Source organism: Megascapheus bottae, chromosome 2 (assembly GCF_031878675.1).
Source record: "Megascapheus bottae isolate mThoBot1 chromosome 2, mThoBot2.hap1, whole genome shotgun sequence".
Classification (NCBI taxonomy): Eukaryota; Metazoa; Chordata; class Mammalia; order Rodentia; family Geomyidae; genus Megascapheus; species Megascapheus bottae.
The window spans coordinates 84,642,362-84,670,062 of NC_143510.1; the positions used below are offsets into that span (position 1 = coordinate 84,642,362).

General features: G+C 42.9%; 1 protein-coding gene across 1 annotated transcript; it reads left to right on the plus strand.

The window, feature by feature from the left end:
• Positions 1-593: 593 nt before the first annotated feature.
• On the plus strand, positions 594-27,534 carry C2H12orf75 (chromosome 2 C12orf75 homolog). The gene is made up of 4 exons (XM_090353986.1): positions 594-875; positions 15,088-15,112; positions 26,250-26,285; positions 27,360-27,534. The coding sequence occupies exons 1-4, from the start codon at positions 617-619 to the stop codon at positions 27,532-27,534; spliced, it is 495 nt and encodes a 164-aa protein (XP_090210112.1). The 5' UTR covers positions 594-616.
• The last annotated feature ends 167 nt before the right edge of the window (positions 27,535-27,701 follow it).

Below are 27,701 nucleotides of genomic sequence, written 5' to 3' on the forward strand. Positions count from 1 at the left end.
CCTTTCCTGGGCATCCATGAACCTCAACACAGCAGAACAGGACAGGAGGAGCCACCTGGGCCAGGTGGGCGTCCTCCACCCCGGCCCGCCACGCCCCCTGCCCGCCACGCCCCCTGCCCGCCACGCCCCCTGCCCGCCACGCCCCCCCGCGACCTGCCACGCCCCCGGCCCACCACGCCTGCAGCTCGCCACGCCCTCTGGCCCGCCAAGCACACCCCACCCCCGACCCGCCACGCCCCGGCCCGCCACGCCCCCGACCTTCCAAGCCCCGCCCACCCGCCTAGCCCCTCATACCGCCACGCCCCCCGACCCGCCAGGCCCCCCCCCGCCCGCCGCACCCCCTCCAGTCCCGCCCCCCGCCCCTCCAACTCGCCACGCCCCCGGCCCGCCAAGCTCCACCCCCTGACCCGCCACGCCCCCCCGACCGCCATGCCCTCCGGACCGCCACGCCCTCGGCCCGGCCCGGGCCCCCAAACCCACTTCAAACTCCCGCCCCCTCTTTCCAACCACCAATGTCCCGCCTAGAAGCTCGGAGGACGCTGCGGATTGGCTAGCGCCGAGGTTGCTGAGGCAACGGGTGGGTCCCGCGGGGTCTTCGAGTGGGGCGGGGTCTGGCATGGGGGAATCCTGGCGGTTTCCGCCCCGGCCCGCGCGTCGCGGCCGGCGGCCCGTCCCGCACGGTGGAGGGGACGGCCCCCGCGCATCCCCCAGCCCCGGGCGCCCCCCACCGCCGGCCTCCCGCCCGGGGCGCGCCGCCTCCACTTGGGTCTCCGCCCCCGGGCCCTGCGGCCGCGAGCTCCCGAGCGCGTCTTCCCGGGCGGGCGGCGCGATGGGCTGCGGGAACTCCACCGCCACCAGCGCGGGCGCTGGCCGAGGTGAGCCGGCGGGGATGGGGATGAGGGGCGGGGAGGGGTCCTGCGGGGCTGGCCGGGGAGGTACCTCGGACGGTGCGGGGCTGCATTCTCGGGACGGGAGCCGATCGCTTGTGTCTGGAAAGCCCGCTAAGCCTCGAGGGGTGCCCGGTGCGGGGGGCGAAGACGCCTGGACCCCGGCGAGCTTGCGGGGAGGACCTGTCCCGGGTCCCCCGCCGCCGGCCGGGCTCCGCACCCTTCGGGGGGGCAGGGTTCCCCTCCCGCCCCTCTCCCGCCCCCACCCCCGGGAGTCGGGACTCGGCGCCGGGAGAAGTGCGGCGGGGCGAGTCCGGACTTTCCTGGGGCGGGGCGGGTGGAGGAGAGCTCGCTGACCGGCTCCAGGACGCATCGTCCTGGTCTCCGGGCCCGAGACCCCCCGCCCCCCCCAGCCTCCCCGATTTCCCCCAGGCTGAGGTGCCGAGGGTGGAGGCGGGCGTGCCCGAGCTTCACGGTCGACCATTCAGTGGATGCTCCCCCCCCTTCCATTTTAGATCATAGCGCAACTTGGCTCTTCCCCACCGGGGTTTGTGGCCGGCGCCCGTTGGCCGGCCAGGTTTTTGTGTGAAGTGACTTACTTGTGCTAAAACCGCAACTTTTCTACCGGACCGCCCGCCCCTTTCCTTCCCCTCCCGCCTTGAGATCCTGAAGACCGGCTCCGGGTAGGCATCTGCTGACTTACTGTCATGTCCGTGGATCCTTCCACTGAGCTCAGGGAGAATGCCACATCCCACCCCAGGCTGTGGGTGGCTGCAGTGTTTTCCGGCAGGCTTGGATGCCCTGTCAGTCACTTGGTAACCTTGAGCTTACCACTCATTTGCTTTAACGCAGATCTGAAGTCTTATTTGTGTTGTTGTTTTTTTTTTTTTTTAAAGAAGAAAGTAGTGAGAGAGCCAGGTATGGAAGGCTGCTCAGTTCATTGGTCAACTCTGTTACTTTTTTTTTTTTTGTCATCTATGATCACACGTGTGGGATATTCCATTTCAAGAGTAGGGCCTAAAAGATGGGAGTCAACTCAGGTGATTCATGGAAACGTTTATATATTTAGGGTAGCCTTTGCTATCTGGAATTTTAAAAATCTGCCTTGGGCTACAAAGAGCAAATCCTGTAGTGTTCTTGTCATAGTGGGAGTCATTGCGAAGTAAAGGCCCTAGACAAGCCAGAGGTTCTACTTGGAAACCCAGAGCAGTGGAAGACCACGCCCACACGGGAGTGTCCCTCTCCACCTTCAGGTGTGATGGTGGCTCCAGGCAACCTGCTATTAAAAAAAAAAAAATGGGGCTGGCAGCATGGCCTTGTGGTAGAGAGTCTGCTCAGCACGCATGAAACCCTCGGTTCCATTCCTGGGTACCACATACACAGAAAAAGCTGGAGGCGGTGCTGTGGCTCCAGTGGTAGAGTGTTAGCCTTGAGGACGCCCAAGGACAGTGCCCAGGCCCTGAGTTCAAGCCCCAGGACTGGCAAAAAAAAAAAATTAAAAAAAATTAAGAATAGTTACATTAAGAAAAAAAAAAGTAGAAAGCTGGGCACTGGTGGCTCATATTATGCTCCTCAGGAAGCTGAGATCTGAGGCTCATAATTCCTAGCCAGCTAGGGCAGGAAAGCCCTTGGGATTTTTTGTTTTACCTCCAATTAACTAGCAAAAAGCCAAAAGTAGAGCTTTGAGTCAAGTGGTAGAGTGCCAACCATGAGGAAAAAAATGCTTTGGGTGGGTGCCCAGGCCACCCAAAGCCTCAGTACTGCCACCCAAACAAAACAAGAATTAAATAACAAAGAAAAAGCACAGTAGGAGGGTGTGTAACAAATTTCCTTTGAAGTAGAGAGTTTAGTGCATTTACATTTTTCTATTAATGAACAGCTTGTGAGATCTGAGGTTGGGTGGGTGGCTGTGCCATTACTAAATGAAAATCAGAATAAGATCAGGTACGGTATGATAGCTCTGAAATGTCAATTTGAGAACCATATTTCTGGAGAAAACACAATTTTCTTTAGAAATAATTGACTTTTTTTTTTGACACAGGATCTTACTAGGTAATCCAGGTTGATTTAGAGTTTCATCGTAGTCCAGGCTCACCTCAGATTCAGACTTCCTGTCTGTGTGCTGGGACTATACACATGTACCACGGTGTGGTCTTTGAGGTTTGTTTTTTGAATGTATTTCTTATTAGGTAAAGGGAGTATAGTTGCATTTTTTTTTTTCTACAGGAAAGCGCACATCCTTCCCCATGACTTTTGTTTCTGAAAGCCAGCACATGTGAGAACACGTTGTTCTCTAGCTTAAAATTATTTTATGCTTAGAAAAGAACCAGCGAGTGAGTGCACACAGTAAAACATGAAGGGAAGTCGTTCTTTGTTGGGAGTTACTGCTTCATCTCTTTGGAGATGATTTGCCCTTGGCTTTACAAAGTCATTGTCAAACATTTCCCTGCTTGTGTATCCAGCTGGCTGTTTTTGAGATTCGGTCATTGTTATTTTCTATTGGTAGGAGGAGTTTTGTTTCAGAAAGGAAATACATTAGGATGATTGATAGAATGCAAAAGTACTCAATCTCTCTTCCAGCTCTGACATCAGCGCCAAATAACTCTTGAACAAGTTGTATACTTGCAGTGAGCTGAAGTGATCAGAAATGCCATAAATACCCATCCTTGTCCTTTAGGTCTGTGCAGGGCACAGCTTTGGCAAAGCTCCAGGAGTCCTACTTTTTATACTTTCCTAATGGTCATACTTTCCTTTAAAAGAAAAAAAGAGAAAAGTTTAGGGAGCTGGTCACTGAACTTGAAGCCTGGAAGGTAAACTTACACTTTCCTTCTGTACTATACCAGTCATGTTACTATGGACATTAGGTATTGCTTTTCTGAACTCATTGGTCCGTACCATGGAGAAAGCTAGATATATCCTGTTCTCTGGGGGCTCATGAAAACCTCAGAGTTAGATAAAGCAGAAAAAGCGCTCTGTAAGCTGTAATTATCATACTGTAAAAATTTATGATCCTGAAGATCAAGTGGCTTTCCTCTTTCTTAGGACAAAAAACAGTGGGCAAATCTACTTTCATGCCCTAACAGTGTAAGGTTCGGAGTCTCCGAACTTGAAATTGCCATTATTACTAAGCCCCATTTTATTCCTGAAGTAATCCGGGCAATAATTAATTTCCTTTGCTCTGAGCTGTTTCCTTCTCTGTTGCTTTTCTTGGCTTCTGCCTAGTGACCTTGGGTAGTACAGCACAGATTGATACACATTAATGTACTGAGTCAGTTTGATTCCATATGTTTGCATCAGTGGGGGAGTGGATGTGTAGTAAATGATGAGGAGGAAAGTGAGACAGGTCAGCTCCTGGATGATCTAGGGTAGCTTTACACTTCTGGGAGGTTTCTAACCATAAACTTGTATGTGGTCCATCCTTATGTAGAAACCACATCATCAGGAATTGTCTTCTTGTTGATAAGCTGGTGGTCTAGGTGAGAGGGTTAACTGTTTGAGAACAATTGCAAAGCAATTATAGAACATCCATAGAGATGTAGAATGTTACAATTTGCATGAGAACTCTCCATTGTATTTTTGTTGTTGTTGTTGTTGCAGTGCTGGGCGGGGGAGGTGGGAGGGGGTCAAACTCCAGGCCTTGTGTATGCTAGGCAAGCTCTGTGCCATTGAAACCACACTTCCAGCCCATTTTATTGCTTTGATATAATTATTCTGTGGTTGGGCCGGGAGTTTGGCCTAGTGGTTAAAGTGCTTGCCTAGCATGCATGAAGACCCGGGTTTGATTCCTCGGTACCACATATAGGAAAAAGCCGGAAGTGGTGCTGAGGCTCAAGTGGTAGAGCTCTAGCCTTGAGAAAGTCCAAGGACAGTGCTCAGGCCCTGAGCTCAAGCCCAGGACTGGCAAAAAAAAACCCCCAAAAGTAATTATTCTGTGGTGATAGGAGCTTGATTTTTTTCCCCATATCTAGAACTAAAGTAGGATGGACTCTTACATTTTGCATTTTGTAAGGAGCTAGTACATTTTTTTCTTGGGAAACATTAAATAGTCTTTTTTGTTGTTGTTTTTTGTTTTGGTCAGTTGTGGGGCTTGAACTCAGGGCCTGGGCGCTGTTCCTGAGCCTCTTTGCTCAAGGCTAGTGCTCTATCACTTGAATCACAGCACCACTTCCAGTTTTTCAGTGGCTTACTGGGAGTAAGAGAAGCACAGGGACTTTTCTACCTGGGCTGGCTTTGAACAGAGATGCTCAGATCTTGGCCTCCTGAGTAGGGTGAATTAAATGAGCAATGGTACCTGTAGTAGTCTTGTTTTTTTTTTTCTTTCCAGTTCTAGGCTTGAGCTCAGAGCCTGAGCTGTCCTTAGGCTTTTTCATGGCTAGAGCTCTACCACTTGAGCCACAGCACCACTTCCAGCTTTTTCTATGTATGTTGCACTGAGGAATCAAACCTCAGTCTTCCTGCAAACACTCTACCTCTAGGCCTAATTACCAGCCAGTAGTCTTGTTTTTTAAGTGATGCGTTTATTCTAAGGCAGGAAACTTTTGCATTCAGGTGCTGTATGTCCATGGTTTTCTTGAATTCTCCCCTAACAAAGCAAAGCAATGAGCAACTCTGCAGTTTGCCATAATGAAGTGAAACAGGTCCCCAGGTCTTTTCATAAAACCATAGAGAGATTATTCAATGAGTTTTTGTAGTGGAAATCAGAAGAATCCCTTAAAAGTTCCAGTGGGTTCAAATGCCTGCAATAGTCTATTTCAATGTAGACTCATATTTTGTCTACAACAGAGTAATTTTAGAGGTATTTGGCTCATGATAATTTCCTTGAATTAGTTACTTGTAGGTTTTTTTTCAGAGCTATATAACAAACAACTATGGGCAATATTTTGTCAGAATGTTTCTATAATGGTTTTTTTCTATTTATATGCCAATAGTCAGAGCAGGAGGAGCGTAATAATAATTTATTAATTCTAACATGGGCCTTCTTGGCTTCAAAAACCTATTTCCAATTCCGAGGCTTTTATCAATGTAACTAGAGAGTTAATGTCATCCTTTCGGGTCCAATTATTTAGATTAGTTATTTCCTTGTCCTCAATTAGCTAGATAATTGCATTCTCTTTCGATGTGGCTACACACTGGGCCAACCTTAATTGACATCTGTAGATGGTTTGATAGTGTTGAAGTGATCCTATTATGCTTAGCCTTGTGGGGAAATAATGTAAAATTTTATTGAGATCATCAAAATAATCATTTATATATCAAATTACTCCCTCTCGTCTTGCCTGATGGTAAAAAGGAGGTTGCTATCTTGTTCTGTAAGCACACTGGCTTCTCTCTTTGAGTTACCTTTTGGTGGAGAGCTGCTGCTCTACTTTGTTTACATCCTGTCTCATTTGTTACTCCCTTCTTCACAAAACTCTCCAGAGACCCCTCATTTCATTCACACACAGCTGTATCCTCTGTCTCTATACCAATCCCTAAATTTTGAGGGGGAGGGAACTCTCAAAAAATTGAGTGAATGAATATATTTTGAAAACAAATAAGATTGAAAATTAAGTCCTAAATTGTGTGAGCATGCTGTGACTGACAGTTGAAAGAATGTGCTGAAATTACAAGCCGTAAAGGAAGTTCGTTTGTGAGAAAAGGAATTGGATTTCGCTTCAAAGAATCATTAAGATTTGAAGAAACAATGTGGAAGGGAAGTCTCTATATCCATCCATCCATCCATCCATCCATCCATCCATCCATCCATCCGTCCATCCATCCATCCATCCATCCGTCCATCTATCCATCCATCCATCCATCCATCCATCCATCCATCCATCCATCCATCCTTCTCTCTGTCCCAGCCATTCATTCATCAGTTCACATGTGCATGGGGATTCCGCCCAGGGCTTTCTACATGCTGAGCTACTCCTCCAGCTGGAGGACATTTCTAGTACTGCCAAGTGAAGTCCTAGAGTCAGAAATGGGTTGGCACATTTCCAGAAGTGCAAAGCCTGGCTAGGCTAGCTTTAGAAGTTCTCTTGGTGGCCAGTGGTCGGAAGGAAGGAAAGAAGATGGTTTGGCTAGAAAGTGAGGAGGATAGAGAGGTAGTAAGAGCTCAGAACGGAGCCTAAGTTGAATCCTTCTTTTGCCATTCATTTGCTGTGTGTCCTGTGACAGTTTAAGCTGCCTATACCTTAGTTTCCTCTACTATAACATGAAGGAGTAATAATAGAAACTGTTGAAAATGAAAGGAGTTCATGTATCTAAGCTGCCTCATCTATTGTAAGAATTCAGGGAGTGTAAACTAGAGGGAAAGACATTTGTAACTGTTACACAAGGGAGAGTGAGCCATGGAAGGCGCCTGTGTACATAAATGGCAAAATGTAATGATGTAAAGATAATGTAGGAAGGGATAGAGTTGACTTGTATACTTCTGGATACTACCTTAGAAGTGTAGCAAATGAACTATGGATGCTTCTTGGGTAAGGCAGTTATTGAGAGTGGGGCACTTATTTCCTCAGCTCCCTAGAATTGACATGACATCCTCGAGAGTGGTTTCCTGATGTCATATACGTGAGTTACTCATTTCTACCATGAGCCATTGGTATATCACAGTATCCCTGTGTCTCTTTGCTATGTGCTTCCTATTTTTTTAATGAATTTTTTTCAATCAACCTGAAATATGTCCTCTTAACAAGGACATCTTTAAATATAGAGCCTTTCTGTGAAAGCATCCGTGTTCAATTCCTTGACATGATTTTCTATTTCTAGGAGGCATTGACCTGAATTTTCCATTATTTGAAGAAATGACTTAGGGTTCTGCATTGTTTTTAAAAACTGGCTTCTTAAAAATAAACATTTGCTTTGGATGAACTAATGAGCTTTTGTTCTACTTCATTGGGGCAAGTTGAGAGCATGACCTAGTTTTAGAACTATTACAGGCCAGAGGGTCCATAGCAAACGCTCAGAATTGAAGAGTTGTGTTTGTTTTTCTATAGTTGTGTTTTTACAGTTCTCAGGGGACCTTTCTCTTTTACAAAACAAATAAACATTCCTGTATACCTTTCTTATTCCCCATAAGAGTCATAGCCATTTATTTTCTGATTGCTTACACTGTAAGACAATTGATTCGTAAATCTTTACTTTTTCTCCCCCTCATATTATTTGTGGAGCTTGAACTCAGGGCCTGGGCACTATCCGTAAGTTCTTTTGCTCAAGGCTAGTGCTCTACCACGTTGAGCCACACAACACCACTTCTTGTTTTTGAGTGGATAATTGGTGATAAAGGTCTTACAGGGACTTTTCTGCCTGGGCTGGCTTCAAACCATGATCCTCTGATCTCAGCCTCCTGAGTAGCTAGGATTACAGGTGAAAGCCACCGGTGTGCAGTTGGGATTTGTTTTAAATATAAAGATTTTTCATTTATACTTCATTTTGGAGTATATGTGTGTATATATATGTATGTGCATCACTTAGCTTGAGGAATGGAATGTGATTCAATATACAAATATACAAATTCAATATACAAATGAACAACTTACTGATGAATATGTTTAATGTATTTCATAAGCTCTATGAAGAGTTTATTGTATATGGGTTAAGAGAGGGATTAACAGGTTTCTTTTTGCTCAAATGTGAACGTGTGTTATGTCTTCCAAGCTTAGTAGTAGAGTACTTGGGTAGCAGTTGGCCCTGTTAGATCTCCAGTACCACAGAACAATGAAAAGGAGTTAAGGCTGTTTTTTATCTGAGAATTTGGCATGTGTAAACAGCACTGGAGGTATTTTAGGCTTGATTCTCATCACATATAAAGTAGACTGATGAGATTTTAAAGGAATGTCTATGGGAATCAAGAAAACATCTGCTTTAAAAATTACTAAACCGATGTCATATCTGGTAACTGATTCCCTGATAATTCACTAAGAATAAAAATGGGTGTCTGTGGAATGAGCATGTTACATTAAATTTAGTCTCCCTTCAAGATGTTAATTTCTTATTATAATGTATTTTAAATAATTTATTTACTTATATCAGGAATCAAAGCATGCTTGGCAAGTACTATATGCTTAGTTATGCCTCACCTTGGATTCCCCCCCCCCCCCCGAATCAGTGCTTGAACTCAGGGCCTCATGCTTGCACAGCTTGCTTACTTGCCTGGTATGCTACAACTGGAGCTATACCTTCAACTTGGCTTTTTGCTATTTGAAGAGGGAGTCGATTTCTGTTTGGGCTCATTTTAAAACTCGGCCTTTCAGATCTCATTTCTCTTAATAACTATGATTACAGGTCTAAGTGACTGGTGCATGGTGGAGATTATTTTTGAGAAAGGAGAAAACAAGGTTAAGCAGTTAGGTGGGTATGTATGTCATCCCAGCACTCCAGATACAAGAAGGCTAAGTTTTAGACCAACCTGAGCTGACATAGACCCCATTTCAAACAAAACAGGAAAAAGCAAAGCAACACAAAGCAGATCATAAGAAAGGGAAAAATTGAGGGTTTCTGAATGATGGTCCCCAAAAGTTGTGTCTGTGTGCTGTTCTTGAAATGTGGGCATGTAGTCTTCTTTGGGTAAAGGGTCATTTTGAGGTCAGGAGATGATACTAGATGGTCCATTGGCCTCTTAATTGAACGGTAAATGTGTTCTCCTGAGGGATGGAGAGAAAAAGATGATGAAAACATGCATGCAGCAGTGAGTGATGTGGCCACAGCCACCGCTAGCGAGTGCCTGCTGCCTCTGGGAGCTGAAGAAGATGTACACAGAGAAATGGAGCTTTTTTTTTTCCCCTCTGGTCCTGGGTCTTGAATTCAGGGCTTGACCTCTGTCTTTGGGCTTTCTCAAGCCTAGTGCTCTACCACTTGAGCCACAGCACCACTTCTGGCTTTTTCTGTGTTTGGGGTACCGAGGAATTGAACCCAGGTTTTCGCGCATGCTAGGCAAGCACACTACCACTGGGCCACACTCCTGGTCCTGCATGAAAGCTTTTGTGCCATGGACTTGGGGGACGCCGCCCTCTCAGCATGTGGATCTGCTCACCTAGCTGGGCCTTTGATGATTTCCAGGGGATTTAATGCCTACACATGATTGATTGGTGAAGACATTGGCTATTGGGTTAATCCGTTCTCCAGCTTTTCTTTCCTACTCAGAAACAAGAATAGGGCTCAGTGCTCCAGACTTTAACTCAAGCATGGCTTTTCTGGCCACCAGACCTCATCTACCTGGGATGCTTGACCTTGAGCAGACAGTTCCGACTCAGGGAATTCCAAGGATTTTAAGGAGCTCTAAGCGAAGAACCAAGGGAAAAGATCAAATCCCTTTCTATGGCAGCTTATCTCTGATGAAAGTTTCTGAATATTTGGATAAATTGGACTTGCTATATACTTTTATGTAATGGAGACTTTTGACTTTGAGACTCATGAATAAAATAATAAAATTATCTCAAGGGTGTACTGTAAAGTTAAAGGTAAATGTGCTTAGGATGAAATGAAATGACACCAGGAACAGCTACAGTGTTGAAGTGTTAGTTACTTGCAGAAGGAAAAGTCCTGCCTGCCTGCCTGCCTGCCTGCCTTCCTTCCTTCCTTCCTTCCTTCCTCTTTCTCTTTCTTTCTCTTTCCTGCCTTCTTTCCCTCCCTCCCTCTCCCACTTTTTAAATCAGAGGTGGGCCTTGAACTCAGGGCTTAGGTGCTATTCCTGAGTTCTGAGTTCTTTTTGTTTTTGCTCAAGGCTAGTGTTCTACCATTTTGAGCCTCTGTGCCACTTCTGGTTTTCAGATGGGTAATTGGAGGTAAAAGTCTCATAGGGACTTTGAACTGCCTCTCAGCTTTCTGAGTAGTTAGGCCTATAGACATGATCTACTGGCGCCCAGCTGAAATGTTCTTTCTTGGACCTAGAATCACCCAGAATTTTTTTTTTCTTCTGAGAGCAAACCTTACTTCTCTTTTCATTTTAAGAAGGGTAACTTAAAATTATAATAGCTTCGCAAACTAGTTACTACATATTTTTTACTCATGGAATTTTTAATGTTCTTGATTTATTTTTTGTGCTTTTCATATGAAACTTCGATTCCTTTCCTCCACCTTTAATTCAAAGGTCCATTACATAAAAGCACTACTACTGTACCTAAAGAGCCAGTTGGCAAGAAATGAAGTGCTATTAACAGAGATAGAACATCACCCCCGGGGCCTGGAAAAAAGTAGATGCACCACTCTAAATATTTGTGTAATAAATGGTATTACATGACTCATGAATGCAATTTCAAGTAGATGAGATTTTTATCACTGAGTAGTTTTGGTTATTTTTTTGCATGAATTTTCTAGTCATTAGGCATCTCAGTCTTATTAATTATAATTAAGTGAAGTCTGATTTAAATATAGTGAGGATAATAACTTTCCTGTTTCTGATCATTTTATAATTTATACTTTTATAGGACAAATAGACTTATTCTTTCTATTTTATATGTTTATGAACTCTCATAGTTTGGCCTAGGATCAGTCAGTTAGTCGGCGGGTTGGTCAGTGTTTCTGTCTCTCTGTTTCTTTCCTTCTCTTCTTTCCTTTCCCTTTCTCCTTCGCCTTCTTTCTCTTTCCCTTTCCCTTTCTCTTTCCCTTCCCTTCCCCTTCCCTTTCCCCTCTCCTCTCCTCTTCTCCCCTCGCTTTCCTTTCCCTTTGCTGCCTTTCCCTTCCCTTCCCTTTCCTTTCCCTTTCCCTTCCCCTTTTCCCTTTCCCCTCCCTTCCCTTTCTCTTCTCTTCCTTTCTCTTCCCTTCCTTCCCTTTGCCTTCCCTTTCCTTCCCTTCCTTCCCTTTCCTTTTCCTTTTCCCTGTCTCTTCCCCTTCCCCCTCCCCTTCCCCCTCCCCCTCCCCTTACCCTTCTCCCTCCCTTTACTCTTCCCCTTCCCTTTCCTTTCTTTTCCTTTCCTTGTACAGGTACTAGGGCTTGAACTCAAGGACTCATGCTTTTGTTTAGCTTTTTGCCTCAAGGTTGGTGCTCTACCAACCTTTAGCCAGGTCTCTACTTTCTGCTTTTTCCCGATTAATTGAAGATAAGAATCTCTCATTTTTCAGCCCAGGCTGACTTTGAACCCTGATTCTCAGATCTTAAATTTGGCCAAACACTGGCTTTGACCTAGGGTTTCTAAACATTAAAGATGAATAGTTCTACTGTGAGGCAGTACATGTTGGTCAGTGTCCCTACCCTGGTATGAGCTTCTCATTAGCCATTGTGCTGTCTTCTGTGAAACACATTTTCTTCCCTTTTTGAAAATAAAGTGCTTTTTGGGGGGAGAGCCTGACCCTTACTAGATTGGCTTTTTTCCACTTGAGCCACACCTCCAGCTCTGCTTTTTTGCTGGTTATTTGTAGATAAGAGTCTAACACACTTTTTCTTCCTGGGTTGGCTTTGAACTATTGTCCTCCAGATCTCAGGCTTCTGAGTAGCTAGGTTGATAGGTGTGAACCACCAGTGCTTTGCTCCAAAAATAAAGTTCATTCTACAATCAGATTATATATCCTTGCTGAGATACCTGTGGCTTCACTCTCCTCTACCATCGGGATTTCTGCCCTTTCAAATGAAAGCTGTTTTAGAACAGAAAGAATGATCTGTCCACTTCCATTTGGAAGATGGATCCTGCTGGGCTGGTAAACGGGGTGCTCAGTGGGGAGAGGCTTTGATGGAAGCCCTTAGCTAGGTGCAATCATGGTGAAGCAAAGATGACTTCCCAACGACTGATTAAAACAAGTTTGATTGCTCAACATTGCCATCCTATAAACCCCACACGCATTATTGTGCCTTTTCTTCCTAGCTGCCTTTGTCCACCAGGCCCCTATTTATTAGACACCAGAGCGAAATGATTTCGTGACAGGCAAATGCTGGAGCAAGGGCCTGACTTGTCTTCTGCCTTCCAGTTCCAGTCTGTTCCCTTGCCACCCTCCCTGAGTGGGTGGGGCCTGTACTAGGTGGCCCTGTTAAAGGGGGAGGGATCAAAGTGCACATAATTATTATTTCCTTCCCTGATTAAGACTTGGAGTATCGAAGTTTCTGATCCCTTTGAGTATTAACCTGATCACTACAAATCCTCAAATAAAACCCAGGAAGATGGGCAAAATTTTCTTCCTAGATTTTCTTCAAGATTCTGCTTCTTTTTTTGCAGGTATGTAGTGGCAGATACCTTTTATATGTTTTTTTCTGTCAAAGCATGCTGGATGCCAGCCTTCCTTATGTTAATTTTTCATTATGATTTGTGATGATCTTAGATTCCAAAAGTGTTCTCTTCCTATAATACACATGCATATATATATATATGTATATATATATATATTTTTTGCCAGTCCTGGGGTTTGAACTCAGGGCCTGCGCACTATCCTTGGGCTTTCTCAAGACTAGGGCTCTACAACTTGAGCCACAGCGTCACTTCCAGCTTTTTTCTATGTTTATGGTACTGAGGAATTGAACCTGGGTCTTCGTGCATATTAGGCAAGCACTCTACCACTAGGCTAAACTCCCTGACCACACATGCATAATTTTAAGGATAGTTGTTTTCATCGAGATGTTACTGTTTCTTAAGAAAGGAGTGAAATTTACTATAAATTTCAGGTTGACTAAAGCCTTAAAAGAATGTGCTTGAGACAGTCTCAGTCACGTTCACTGTCAGTTTTCAGTCTGCAGATCCTTGGAGTATGGTTGTCACAGTTTTGTGTGTTTATTTGTTTTTGTTTTGTCTTGGGGCTTGAACTCAGAGTCTGGGAACTGCCCTTGAGCCTTTTTACTCAAGGCTAGCGGTCTACCACTTTGAGCCACTTCCTGTTTTCTGGTTGTTAATTGGAGATAAGACTTCCATGTTTTTTCCTTCCCCTTTGGCTCCAAACTGCAATCCTCAGATCTCAGCCTCCTGAGTTGCTAGAATTACAGATGTGGGCAACAAGCACCAGCTGGTGTCACAATTTTAGGAAACACTTTCAGTGCATTCTTACTTATTTCCTTTGTAGGATTCCTGCCTCTATCTTCAGTCTGTTGTGGCTTGTGAAGAAGTTATTTGAATTTTTATTTCATAGATTTGGAAATTAGATGACTAAGTTAAATGTGACTCTGGATGATAGCCTGGTGGGTTTGTTTGTTTGTTTGTTTTTGTGATCTGCACTGTGTGCTGTTTACACATCTTTTTAATCTCCCTTCAGTCTTTGAGCAAAGTATTTTTTCTTTCCTTAGGAGAGAAGTGAGATTTTTAGAGACACTAATTCTACCTCTGTCTTCTGGATGAAGACAGACATGGGAGAGGAAGTAAGGGAGAAGATTTACATTGACTGGCGGGAGTGTTGTCAGACAGAGATGGTCTGTTTGGGGATGGGGGCAGAAGGCAGGAGTGAGAGGGTTTGATGAGGAAGAAGAGCAGAGATAGGTGCTGTTGAGATGTCCTCAGGCATGGAGTCCATCACCTCTTTTTCCCTGCGCTTTCCCTGTGTGGTATCTATCCTGTTATATGACTTCCGGTACACATTGTATTAGCCAACCTAGAAGGCATCCGACTTCTCCATGGCTGCCAGTTTCCTCAGCTGTCAGATGAGATTGGGTCACATCCTTTTTTGGATCGGTTGTGGGGCTTGAACTCTGGACCTGGGTGCTGTCCTTGAGCTCTTCAGCTTGAGGCTATTTGCCATAGCCCTTGGACCACAGGGCCACTTCCAGTTTTCTAGTGGTTAATTGGAGATAAAAAGATAAGAGTCCCTTGGACTTTAGTGCCCGGGCTGCTTTGAACCTCAATCCTCAGATCTCAGCCTCCTGAGTAGCTAATGAATCACATTATTTTTAGAACCACACTTCATCTTCTATAGGAATTGTTCAAAATGGGAGGAATTAGTTTCAAAGGTAAGAGTTAAAGGTTAATTAAGAACTGAATTTTATTATTTTTTGTGTCTTGTCTGCCTCCTGGGCACTGTCTGTGGGCTTCGTTTTGCTACTGCTTGCTTCAGCTACCAGTTGAGCCACACTTCCTTTTCTGGCTTTTTGGTAGTTTGTCACAGATTTTCCTGCCCAGGAGTCTAGGATTGCAGTCATGAGCCACCAGTGCCTGGTTTGTGTTTCCCTTTTACAACTTTTGAAATAGATGTTTTTCAGACATACTTTTGTCTTTTCTAGAATATTCTTGCAGTTAAGTATTGGGCTAAATAGGCAGGTAGCAATATTGTCAGACTAATACAAAACTTGTCATTTTCTTTTTCCCTGTAGGCCCTACAGGAGCAGCTAAAGATATGTAAGTACTTCATATTTCTACATTTTAAGCTGTTTTTCATAATTGTCCCATTAGAGATTTGTAGGTATGGCTGAAGAGAGGAGATATTACTTTATGTAGTATAAAGATTATTATTGGTTCACAGATAAATGCTATTTGAAGAGTATTATGACTTGCCATTTTAGCTTTTCAGTTGCCTTGGTACTTTAGCTCACAGTCCCCAGTTAGGGCCATGTTTAATTGTGTTTCTATTTCAATTTCTGTAGAGACTTCTAGTAAGAATGAGCAATCAGATAACTTAGCATATAGCCTTTGTTATGTCTCAGTGTCTTAAAGCTAGACAGAGAGGAAAGATTAGAGTCCTACATTTGCCACATACTCACTGAATTGTTTTAAGGTTGATAACTGGATATTTAAGTGAATACATGTGACCCTTTACAATGGTTAGATTGGGTCCCCCAAAAGTCAGTGTGTTTGAAACTCAGTCCTCAAGTTTTTATGTTGGGAGGTGGAGCCTCTGGGAAGAAATTGGAACTAGATAAGCTCCTGTGGATAGGGCCCCTATGATGGCATGGTGGCTTCATAAGAAGCGCTAACGTGCTTGCTCTGTCTCACCCTTGCTACATCATGATATCACACTAGGTCTCACCAAAGACCAAGCACATGCTGGCATTATCTCCTAGCACCTGCAACCGTGAACCAAATAAGCTTCTTTATAAATTGCATGGTCTCTAGGGTGGCAAATAAATAAATAAATAGTTTGGTCTCATGTACTTTGTCTTAGCCACAGGAAGTAGACCCAGACATCGTTCCAAGCGGTCATCATTGAGTTGACCTTCAGATCATAATAGGACATTAATAAAGGGACATCTTCCTGCACAAGGCTCCTTGAACTCAGAAACCTTCCCAGTATTTTTGTAGTACCTCCCCTTTGTATATTCCTACTTGTGATCCAGATAAAGTAAGGGCATTATGGGAGTTTGCTGTGTAAGGCTGTAGTTATATTGTGGAGGTTGAGGTCAGTCTCCCTACTCCCGATTGGTGGGTTGTCAAGGCTGACTAGTGGCACTATACATTAAGAGGGTGTAGAGGATTTATGAGTCACATGTTGAGGTTTGGGTGGGGGAGAGCAGGGCACCCCCAGTAACCAACTTAGGGTGAGGGAGAGGTGGATACGTTTGGTTTTCCTTGTGGTTGAGGAGTGGGCTGGGGTGAGGCACATGCAGAACGTTGGCAACTTCTGCTGCCTAGAGAAGTGTCCAGGCTGTCTAAAAGACTTGCACGGAGGTTGTGAAAAGGGAGAGTGATGAAGCTTGATTGTTGTCACGGATCCAATATTTAAAATAGAAACTTTTTTTAATTTCAAAGAAAAATTCGGAGTTAGAATGGAGTAGTATAATTCTCTGGGACTTTAGGCACAAAAAGAAGTAGTCATTAATTGCTTCAGTGTTTGAGTTTAGTAGGAAAATATTTAATTACAAGTGAGCCTTGAGTCCTTACGTCACTTTTTTCTCCCAGTGTTCTGATCTTTTTCTTCCATTTTTGGGTATCATCCCCACATTACTTTTCCTCAGACACTGCCCTAACACTTAGGCAACCTGGATTGAGTCAAGAATCCCTGAATAATTGGAGAGCCATGGCTAGGTGTGTGTGTGAGGTGGTAGGTACAGAGAGGTAATTAAATGAGGCCATGAGAAGGCAGAGGGCAGGGTGCCCTGTAAATGAGTGGAGGTGATGCCTTCCAGATGTGCTAGGAAGCATCACTGTTGAGTGACTGGTGTGTAAGGAAGAGGAAAGAAGAGCTGAGGAAGGGATGACTGATGCTCCAAAGAGGGTCAGATGGGCCAAAGGAGGATGAGAAGCCACTCGATGTGAGACCATGGCTGTATATCCACCTGAGGAAGAAGGGAAAGTGATGCATGCATGCTGGTTTACTTGATAGCAGAAAGAGGTAGCATAGATTAATCTGTATTTCCATACAAAACAAATGGTTGGAAACTTTTGGCACAGAAGACTAATTTTGTTTAAGGGAGAGAAAAATTAGGTATGAAATGACTATTAGAAATAGCCATCATTAGCATTTTCTACGCATCAACATTTTCTTTTGTTAATATTTCCATCTACTTTTCATATGAATGGCTTGGTATACTGAAAGTGTTTTCCTTTTCTGTTTATTGTTTTAAACGCAACAAACATGAATTAAAGAATAGAAACCCAGAGTTAGTAAGGCTGTGGAACTTGGGTAAGGAGTTGTGTGTATGTGTGGGAGAGGGTTGGGGAGGTTGATAATTGATAGAAATAGATCCCAGAAGAGGCTTTGGAGATTAAAACAGTAGATGGAAGGCTGACTTTAGACAGGTTGAAACCCTAGACAATGTCTGGGGATTTATTTGCCCTCAGATAGACCCATGAGCCTGGTGCAGTGAGCCCTTTTACCCTCTCCCTGTCTCTCTGTCTGTTTATTTATTTATTTATTCTTATGCTTCCTTGTCTCTTTAAATTGCAGTGCAACACCAGAGAACAAAACAGATGTAAATCTCATGTGTTGACATTTGGCTGCCTTACAAACCTGCAAAAGTCAACTCTGCTTTTATTTTATCTCAGTGAAATTTAGTGATTTGGCACCAATAGTTTGTGTTATGATATTTTTGGTTGTAAATGGCAAAAACCCACTTTAGTTGGTCTTGGCAAACAAAAAGGAATTCTTTGGCTCTTGTAGTGGAAAAGCCCCAGGGAGGTGCCTTTGGTCTCAGCTGGATCCAGGTGGCCAACTGAGGCAAGAAACTCTATCTCTGACTTCCTATCTTGGCTCCCTTCTCAGGCAGCTTTTCCCTGGAACAGACAGAGGGCAATCTTGATTGTACCACCTTAGTGAACCTGTGGAAAAAATAGCTTCGCTTCCCATTAGTTTCATCAGCAACCCTAGAGCCAGGCTCTCTCACTAGTTAGAAATGGACCAGAGCCTTCTCTGAAAAGAGTTAGAGAACCAGGAGAATGTCAGAATCTCATTGGCCAGGCCTGGGTCATGTGACCCCCCTTGCCAGAGCCAATCAGATAGCTCTACTAATTACTTTTCCCTAAGAAAAGTCAGACCTAAAAACAGGATCATTTTTTAATAATGATCAGGAGGAAAGACTGGGCCATAGTCAAAATCTTTAGGGCTTTGAGGCTTTTTATAAGTGAGGCAGAACTCCAGAGGAGAGTGTTTGAATAAATGAAATCTGTTTCCTCCAAAAAAGCCCCATGGGAAAGGTAGAGACTGGTGGGTTCCGTTCTCTAGAGACACTGAGGTAGAGGAACAAGGTACACATTCTTTAGATTTGGAGAAGAGAGAGAGGTATCATGAGGAAAGGGTTCTTAAGGCTAGGAGACAGACAGCATTGTGGTGGTTTCACTGCTTGCTTGTTGGGAAGAGAACAGTTAGCAGTGAAGTCAGGGTAGGCAGGGAGATCACAGTTTGGCACTTGATCCATTGCCTGTGTTAAAGAGAACTTGAAAAGCCTTCCATTGAAATGAAGGTTACTCATGTTCCCCAGAGATAAATTCTGGAAGAAAGAAAGGGACCCGTGGTGGCCAAGAGACTCAACCAAAAGAGGAGATTGGAAGACAACTGTCCAAGCAAGTTTGGAAGTAGTGAACAAATGAATTAGATTAGGCACAGGCCCCAAACAGTCCATGGTAAAACATGAATTCAATCAGAAATCTTATGAAAAAGTTTGGTAGAATTAATTGGACCCATCTTAAGGAGCAACAGGCATTTTTCAGTGTAAGGAAACACTGTAAAGAAAATTAACTGATTACATTTTCATGTGGAGAATTATAGTAAATATTGTCAAATAATACACTTATCCCAAAAGATTATCATGAATGCTAAAAAATAGATCACTAGCATTACATGCATGCTCTAGAGGCTTCCATATTAAATTTGTAGTGTGTACAAATCAAAACAAGCTTAGCCTCTTTACTGGCACTGGAAATCTGGGAGGGGAGGGGCAAGCAAAGCCAGGCTGTTTTTCTGCTTCTTAGTTGAGCCCTAATAAGAATAGCTCTAATTTAGAATATTTTTCCCGATGAATAAGTAAAAAATACATCCTGTCTTTGTCATAAAAATATGTTTGTTCTGGAAAGCAAATGAGAACTTTCTGAATTATCAGACAAGTTGTGGTCAGGGTGAGTTAGGAAATGTTAATTGGAAAAGCTGGCTGCTAATATTTTGTCATCTTTATTTTTTTTTAACTTTTGAAACCTTTAGGTCCCTTGGGATAGCTATTTTGAACAACCAAGAAGCCAAGCAATATAATCGTGAAAAAGTTTTTTGTTTTTGTTTTTGGTCAGTCTTGGGGCTTGGACTCAGCGCCTGGGCACTGTATCACTTAATCCACAGCGCCACTTCTGGCCTTTTCTGTTTATGTGGTACTGAGGAATCGAACCCAGGATTTCATGAATGCTAGGCAAGCCACATCCCCAGCCCTGAAAAAGTATTTTGATTACTGTGTGCTACTGGGGAAGGAACAAATAGTAGTTTATATATTCAATGTGTTAACTTTGAGATGTCTTTTACTTAAAGTGGTAGCTGCTGGTTGAATGAAAATTAGTGTGAAATGACTGAAAAGGCATGCTGTACACATTTGGATGTTTTGTTTTTTTTTTTGCCAATCCTGGGCTTGAGCTCAGGGCCTGAGCACTGTCCTTGGACTTTCTCAAGGCTAGAGCTCTACCACTTGAGCCTCAGCACCGCTTCCGGCTTTTTTCTATGTATGTGGGGTACCGAGGAATTGAACCCAGGTCATCGTGCATGCTAGGCAAGCACTTTAACCACTAGGCCAAACTCACGGCCCCGACATTTGGTTTTTAATAGGCATGAACAGGGTATACCATTGATAACAAAGACAAGGTAGGTGAAAGCATACCTGCCCTAAGGAACACCCATAGGACCCACATAGATCTGTGTTCAGGTATACACCTGCTGGAACTCAGACCTAAAGGAGGTTATAACTTATTTATGGTTATGGAGCCATCTAGTCTCTCTGGCTCATTTAGAAAAACAGCTACAGGATGAGTGTGAATTAGAAAGGTGAATAATTACCTACAGACTCTGGGTCGATAGAGACATCCAGTCTGAGAAGGGCAAGTAAAGAAAGCTCCATGCTGGTTTTATTGAGTTCACAGAAAGCAGGCTAGAAGTGGGATTAATTGATGCTCTGAAGCTTTCCAGCTGTAAAATATGTGTGGAAAATGAATATATGCACAGCTATGCACAAAACATGAATATATTCACATAATATGAATCCTACGTCTTATATAGGTTTGTTCTCTCCCTCCCCCCCACCCTCTCTCTCTCTCCATTTTCTTTCTTGCCATGGGCAAGTGTCCAGTAAACTTTAGTTACATACATATCACTAAACACTAGCTTTCTGGGCAGGAGTGAGTCACATTTTTAAACTCTCAACTAAGGATTTATCTTCAACAATTTCCCCAAATATCAAAAGTGGGAGGAGTTCGAGTTACCACACTTCAGTGTATCTTCAATAATTCTTGTTTCTGCAAATGCTTTTATGGATTCAGTGACCAGAGATCCGAGTCAGAGCCGAGTAAGCCTGTGATCTGAGTCTGGGAAAATGATGTTGAGTCTCTTGGGTGACTTTAACCTTGACACATTCTCTCTCCTTGAACACCTGTTCATGTGTGATAGCAGCTCAAACTGCTGCCAGAAACACTGAGTCTCAATTAAATGCCTAAGTTTTTAATACCGGGTCCAAAAAAGGTTAATAAACTTTTCACACTTCTTAGGAAAGGTTTCTTGTAGTTTAAAATGCCTAAGGTTTTCTTTATAAGATGCTATTTGAGATTATGATTAAAATGATTTCACTTTTACATAATATTATATCACATTCTACCAGTTTTTCAGATGAAAAATATGACCTGAAAATGAATCAGAAATGAGAAGTCTTGATACCAGAGAAAGTATCATACTCCCACTGGGAAAGACAAATGTTCCACATGCTTTTAACTAGAAAATGGAGTTACTATTCATTAAAATTGACAAGTCTTTTGGTGCTGTTTTCCCCTACAACACCAAAATAAGATTTCCTGCTAAGTAAGAGTAGTTCTAGGTATAGATGTGAAGTGTGTGATATTTATACTCAAACTCTAGCTCTTGGTTCTAGGCCCTGCCCTTGGGTCCTGCCTCTTTTCTTTTTTTTTTTTTTTTTTTGCCAGTCCTGGGCTTGAGCTCAGGGCCTGAGCACTGTCCTTGGACTTTCTCAAGGCTAGAGCTCTACCACTTGAGCCTCAGCACCACTTCCAGCGTTTTTGTATGTATGTGGTACCAAGGAATCGAACCCGGGTCTTCACACTTGCTAGGCAAGCACTTTAACCACTAGGCCAAACTCCCGGCCCATCCTGCCTCTTTTCTTGCTAAGATTCCTCATCTTTCACTGACCTTTTAGATAATCATGATGTCACGTGAGTACCGTGAATTTATATCCTTAATAAATTAAACCCTGTTTATATCTCAAGACTTCCTAGGCTCTTAAAAGTATTCAAAGATGTAGTTGCTTATGCTATGGAATAGAAGACGTCAGTTTGCTTATCTCTCTATCCACCTTTCCTTTTGCTTAGCTTGCACAAGACAGAAATCAAGGTGGCTTTGATGTGCATGGTCCTGATATTAGGCACTAAAACTGTTCAGTTGGAGTTTTGGAAGAGTGCTGGTTAACAATGCACGAGGTCCTGGGTTCAGTCAGCAGCCCAGGGGAAAAACAAAAATTGTAAACCTCTTTTCCCTCCACTGTGTTAGGGACTGGTTTTAGATTCAGCTCTAGATTGCAAGAAGAAAGAACCTTGAAGCTTTTACGGGTCTGTTTAGATAAGAGACAGATGTGTCTTCAGTTTCCCCTTTCAAGAGTGCCAGACTGGACTAAATGAGAACCGAGGTCAAATTAATGATGAAGAGTTGTTTGTCTTGTCCTGTTTTACCAGCCAGAAACGCTGTTTCCTTGGCAGGGCTGAGCATCTACTGATTTCGTATCCTGATACTTTGCTAAAAGTGTTTATCAGATAGATCTACAGGTTTTCTGGTGGAGTTTTGAGGATTTTTCTAAAAATAGAATCATATATTGTAAGTTGGGATAATTTAACTTCTTTCTTTCCTATTTTTTCTCCTTTACTTTTTTCTTGCCTTTTCCTCTGGCTAAGAATTCAAGGTATATTTGATGAGTGGTGAGAGCTGACATCTTGTTCTAAATTTTGGAGGATATGCTTTCATTTTTTATTGTTTGGTAGAATGTTGGCTATGAGTTTAATATGTATAGCCTTATTATGTTGAGTTATGATTCTCCTATTTCTAGTTTCCTTGGAACTTCTTACAATGAAGTCATGTTGAATTTTGACAGAAGCTTTTGCAGTATCTATTGAGATGGTTTTTCTTAATACTATTTATATGTTGTATTGCATTTATTGTTCTGCATATGCTGAGCAATAGTTGCACCTCTAGAATGAAACTAATTTGATGAGTATGATCTTTTAATGTGTTGTTCTAGATTTTCCCAATATGTTGAAATTTAGGTTTTCAAAATAATCTTTAATGATTATCTGGAATTTCAGTGGCATATGTTATAATCAGCTTTTTGTTTCTAATTTTATTCATTTGGGTCTTCTATCTCTTTTTTAGTTTAATTTGACTAAGATTTTGTGATCTTTATTTCTTTGTTTTTTGGGTTGTTCCTTTAGTCTTTATTTCATAAACTTGTGCTCTCATCTTTATTCTGTTTGTCTACTAATTGGAAGTTTGTCATGATCCTGCTTTTTAAGGCATTGAAGCGTACCATTTTGTTATTATTTAAGATATGAAATTTCCCTGATTTTAGAGTGGTGAAACTGACGATTTAAATTTAAATAACTATAAGTGCCTTTTGTTTTTACTTTTCTCTTAGAAACTATCTTTTGTTCAGAGCTTGAAATACATCATTTTATGCTCTCTTGACCTTCAGGGCTTCTACTGAGCAGTCTGTTGTTACTCTGATTGGTTTGTCTTTTGTAAGTATTTTACCATTCTGTTTGTAAGTATTTGTTCTTTATTCTTAAATAGGATATGCTGTGGAAAGGCTCTTTTCTGGCACCTCCAGGCCCTGAGCAACCAAGGCAAGAGATAGAGGTTATCATAATGGATGAGCTTGGGGTAGAGAGGTTCCATGAAGCTGGGACCCAGATCTCTACGGAGGGAGTGCTGCTAGATTGAGGCTTTTCTCTTGAGTTCAGTAATCTGCTGTAGGCCCTACAGTTGCCATGGCCTCCTACTTGAGCAGAAGAGAGTGTCAGCCTGCTGTGGAGGTGCTGGAAGAAAGCTTGAAGCAGGACCGGGCATTGTAGGTGATGCTGGTTATCAGGAGAAGCTGGAAAGAACATTTTGCATTTTCTCTCCTCTTGGTGGGATGACAGGGAGTTAGAACGAGAAGGAGAATGTGGCGTTTTAGAGTCTCAATTTCAAGATCCCACTGTGTAGGAAGCAAGGTGGGTTTGGAGGAGGCAGACAATCACTCTGTAATCAACATGGCTCCAGCAAGGTTATGTCTCCACAGTCTTCATGGTTGTTTCAGAGTTTCCTGATCTCTGCTAATGTGGGCTAACTTCCCTTCCCCCTTGCAAGTTCCAGCCTTCAGGTCCACACCAGTGGAAAGAGAAGTCCTGCTGAGCCTGCTAAGGCTGGGGACTTGAGGCCAGGCAGTGGCGGTGGGAGGGACACTGAACTTGTCTTTTACTGTGATGGAGTTAGGGAATTTCTTTCTTTGGTAGATCCTTGGTCCTGTATCTCTGTGGCTCTGCATTCTAGTTCTCTTGATACAAGCTTTCTCGTCAGTTTTCCTCCTCATTCAGTTATTAAGGGGGTGCTTTTATTGTTCCCAAATCCCTTCTCTCACATTTTTTTCCTTCTTTTTTTCCAGTTTCAGTGCCCCTGCTTGTAGGTGGCACAGCCTTGGCTCCTGAGTCATACCTCCTTCTGAAGGAGGCTGTAGTTGAAAAGCAGATTTGTAGATTACGTAGGAGGTTTATCCTGGTTCATGCCTATGTATGGGCTCTTTTCCTTAGGGACAAGATTGGGGTAACCTGAGTTCATAGACATATTTGGACCAATTAGCTCCCCACCCTGAAGAGTGTGATGTGCTATCAGGTACAGCAGAGCCGTCTGCCTCTTCTCTGGTTCATCCACCAAGAATTAGCCTCAGTCTCATTTTGTTTATCTTTTTTAGCCTGGAGTAATTCAATTCTCAGGCTCTTTTCTCCAAGGGGAGATCCTAGGAAGTGAAGTCGTCTCATTGTCTAAGCCGAATGCTCTTTAGGCCTGACAGGATAGAGTTGTGCTGCCTGTTTCTGAGAATCTTGAATCTTCTGGAGTCTGATCTGTGGCTAGGGTTCTCACAAAGCTAGGGAAAGGTGTGGTTCTGAATTCTGTTCTCCCTCCCACTTTCTTTCCTGGTTTGGACCGGGACAGATTTTGTAGTCCATTAATAATCACAGCTTCTAGCCAGGCAGTAGTCACTGCCCTCCCGCTGGAGCTGTAGTGGCCATAAAAGAAAAACAATCACATCCTCAGCAAGGCTCCTTGGCTCAGCATGGCTCATTGGGGCTTATAAGGCTGTGGGGAGCTACATGGCAGTGATTGTTCCCGCCTCAGTGCAGTTCCCAGCTTGACATTCTGGATCCTCAGAATTGAAGATGGATCATAAGTTGTTTTCATTGCTTCTGAAGCCTAGCAGATATCTGCATGTACTTACGTTATGCCTAGGCATATCAAACTTGAAGTTTGTCTTTGATTCAGATCTCATCTCTTCTTAATAGGACCCTTGGTTATCTCATGCTCACAAGACTTGCAGCCATTCAAGACTCAAGTAAAGCATTGTAATATCTTGACTTGCTCATCATTTTCCCATCTACTAGGGTTTTTAAATCCATTTTAATTAAACATGGTAAATAGCACTGTTAAGACCACATCAATAAGCTCAACACCATTTCTAATAAAATTGGACCTTGACACTGTGGAATTGAAGAATATTTAACTTTAACCAGAGGTGAGAAAAGCTGATAATTGTCTTTTGGGTTCTGTGCTGAGATGGCGTGAATTAGATTTCAAGGTAGATTTTGCACTCAACTGGAGTAGGAGTTGTGCTCATGGCCAGGGTTCACTGCTGGATAACTGGCTCCCTGCCATGAGGTAAGATAATATGCAGTGTGTAAGCTGTGAGTGAACCACACTTACACATCTCTAAAATAGAAGATTCAGTAAAGATTCAGAAGAGTCAGGAAGTCCTGTCTGTGTGCTTGATTGAAGAATTAGAATTATATGTTGAATTCAGCGGGTTGTTTTTTTCTTTCAGATAAATGCTGTGTGTGTGTATGTATGCATGTGTGTGTGTGTGTGTGTGTGTGTGTGTGTGTGTGTGTGTGTGTGCGCGTGTGTTAGGCCTTTAAGGACGATGTCCAGCCTTCTTAGAAATGTACCAAAGAATTCTGGTAGAATTCTTTCCTCTAATGTAAAGAAGGGATCTATGTATCTTTAGGTAGAGATCCCTCCCAATGTTTTCTTTGAAGCAGCCTTCCTCATCCTCATAGGTTGTCTATTAAATGGCTCGTGTTTTTAAATGAGAGGAAATTAAATTGATATTAACTCTCTCTGTATAAAGATTAACCCCTCCATAGTTGTGCCATTGAACCAAATCACAGAGAGGACCAGAAGAGACTTTGAGAGGTCACTCATTAGCTATACCAGCCTATCTGGACCTGGCAACTGTCTGTCTCATAGACTATCTGTCACCCAGTGAGCAGGTGACACAGCCAAGAGATCTCACTTTCCCAGCAACTAATTTTTACTTCTTTTCCAATTTTCTCATTGCCTTAAGTTTTTCCATTTGTCTTGGCAATTGGGCTTTTTCCGGAATTTGCTAGATTTACATATTTTGGTGAGTTGGACAATCATCATGTTTGAGTGTGTGAGTGACTGAGGAGAGCCAGGATACTATGCTATTGAAGTACTTGGTGGAAACACTCGAGATAAACAGACAACATGATCTCTATGGTCTCCTTTTTTTTTTTTTCTGCCTAACCAAAAGCAAGGTCTCTGTGTAACCAAGTGGCTCATCAGATATTATTTTTGACCTTTTAGAACTGAAGAATCAGTAACCGAAGATGACAAGAGGAGGTATGTTTGCTATTGCAACTGAGTAGAACTTGTATAATTTGTGGAAACTTTTAGCACAGGCAATCCAGAAGGAGCATGAGATCTGAAAGGTTTTTCCAGGACTCAGCACCTCTGCTTCTTGGAAGCAATGATTTTAGCCCTGGTGCGTGTGGCCTGTGTTGACTGCCATCTTGAGGTCTTTGGGGTGATGGTGCCCCTGAGTGGCTGTTCCCTCCTCATTTCTCAGCTCCCTGCAATCCTCTTTTCCTTCTCCTGTGATCCGCTGACCTCTCACTTGTCTTTAGCTTTCTGTCCCTTCATTTTCTGTCTGTCCCCTTTTGAGGAACTGTTTCCATGTGTGTATTATCCCCTAATACTGTGGAGACCTCTGAATTCTTGATAAATGTTGGTTGAGCACCCGCCACATGGGATTCTATGGATGTTTGTTACTTTACTAACACCAGTTTCTGCTCCGTTGCAAGTAAAAGATCTGAAATCTCTACTAACTTGGTATAGATTTTTTTCTTTTTTCTATTTGGCTACTGTTTTAACACAGAGAAACAGTCACATTTCTAGTGAGAATAATATTCGGAATTCTTCTTTGAAAAAGTCATGAGTTGGCCAGACACTGATGGCTCATGCCTGTAATCCCAGCTACTTGGGAGACTGAGATCAGAGGATTGAGCTTTGAAATACAGCTCAGGTAGAAAAGTCTGAGATTCTTACCCCAATTAGTGAAAAAAAAAATCCAGAAGGGAAGTTCTGGCTCAGATGGTATTGTGCCAGCCTCCAGTGAAAAAGCCAGGTGGGTGTATAAGTCCCCAAGTTAAAAAAAAAAAAAAAAGTCATTCTTCTTTTGTTCCCTTGGTGCCAGTACTGGAGTTTGAATGCAGAGTGCTGGAAACTGTTGCTGAGCTGCTTCAGTATATTTAAGGCTTGCTACTACTTGAGCCATAACTCTATTTTCTCATGGACTTTCCTGACTGGGTTGGCTTTGAACTGTGATCCTTAGATCTCAGCCTCCTGAGTAGGTAAATAGATAAATACAGGTTTATCTATATCTAGTACTGATTAAACTGATTTCTTTTCTTAAAGAAACTATGGAGGAGTGTATGTTGGCCTGCCATCTGAAGCTGTCACCATGGTGTCTAGTCAAACAAAGACCGTACAAAAAAGTAAGATAATGAAATATGTTTATTTTTTCAAAATACTTGTGTATTCTATAAAATTTATGTGTCTGCCTGCCTCACCCATCTTATGCATGGTGTAGTGTTAGTGAACCACGTGTAGGACTAGCTGTCATCTTAAGCTTTACTTGAAGTCAGCTTCCATTTGTGGTTCGGCTTCATGGATAATCTCAGTTTCTTGTTACTGTCAATGATAATCAAGGTGCAAATGAAAGCTGACGTTGAAGTAGACCCTTCATGTAGAACTCAG

Bases quoted from the DNA above. Each gene is read 5' to 3' on its own strand.
- C2H12orf75 (XM_090353986.1), top strand. From the start codon at position 617: ATGGGGGAATCCTGGCGGTTTCCGCCCCGGCCCGCGCGTCGCGGCCGG. The intron at 15,113-26,249 runs GTAAGTACTTCA...TTGACCTTTTAG, and splicing joins ACAGGAGCAGCTAAAGATAT to AACTGAAGAATCAGTAACCG. The intron at 26,286-27,359 runs GTATGTTTGCTA...CTTTTCTTAAAG, and splicing joins ACCGAAGATGACAAGAGGAG to AAACTATGGAGGAGTGTATG.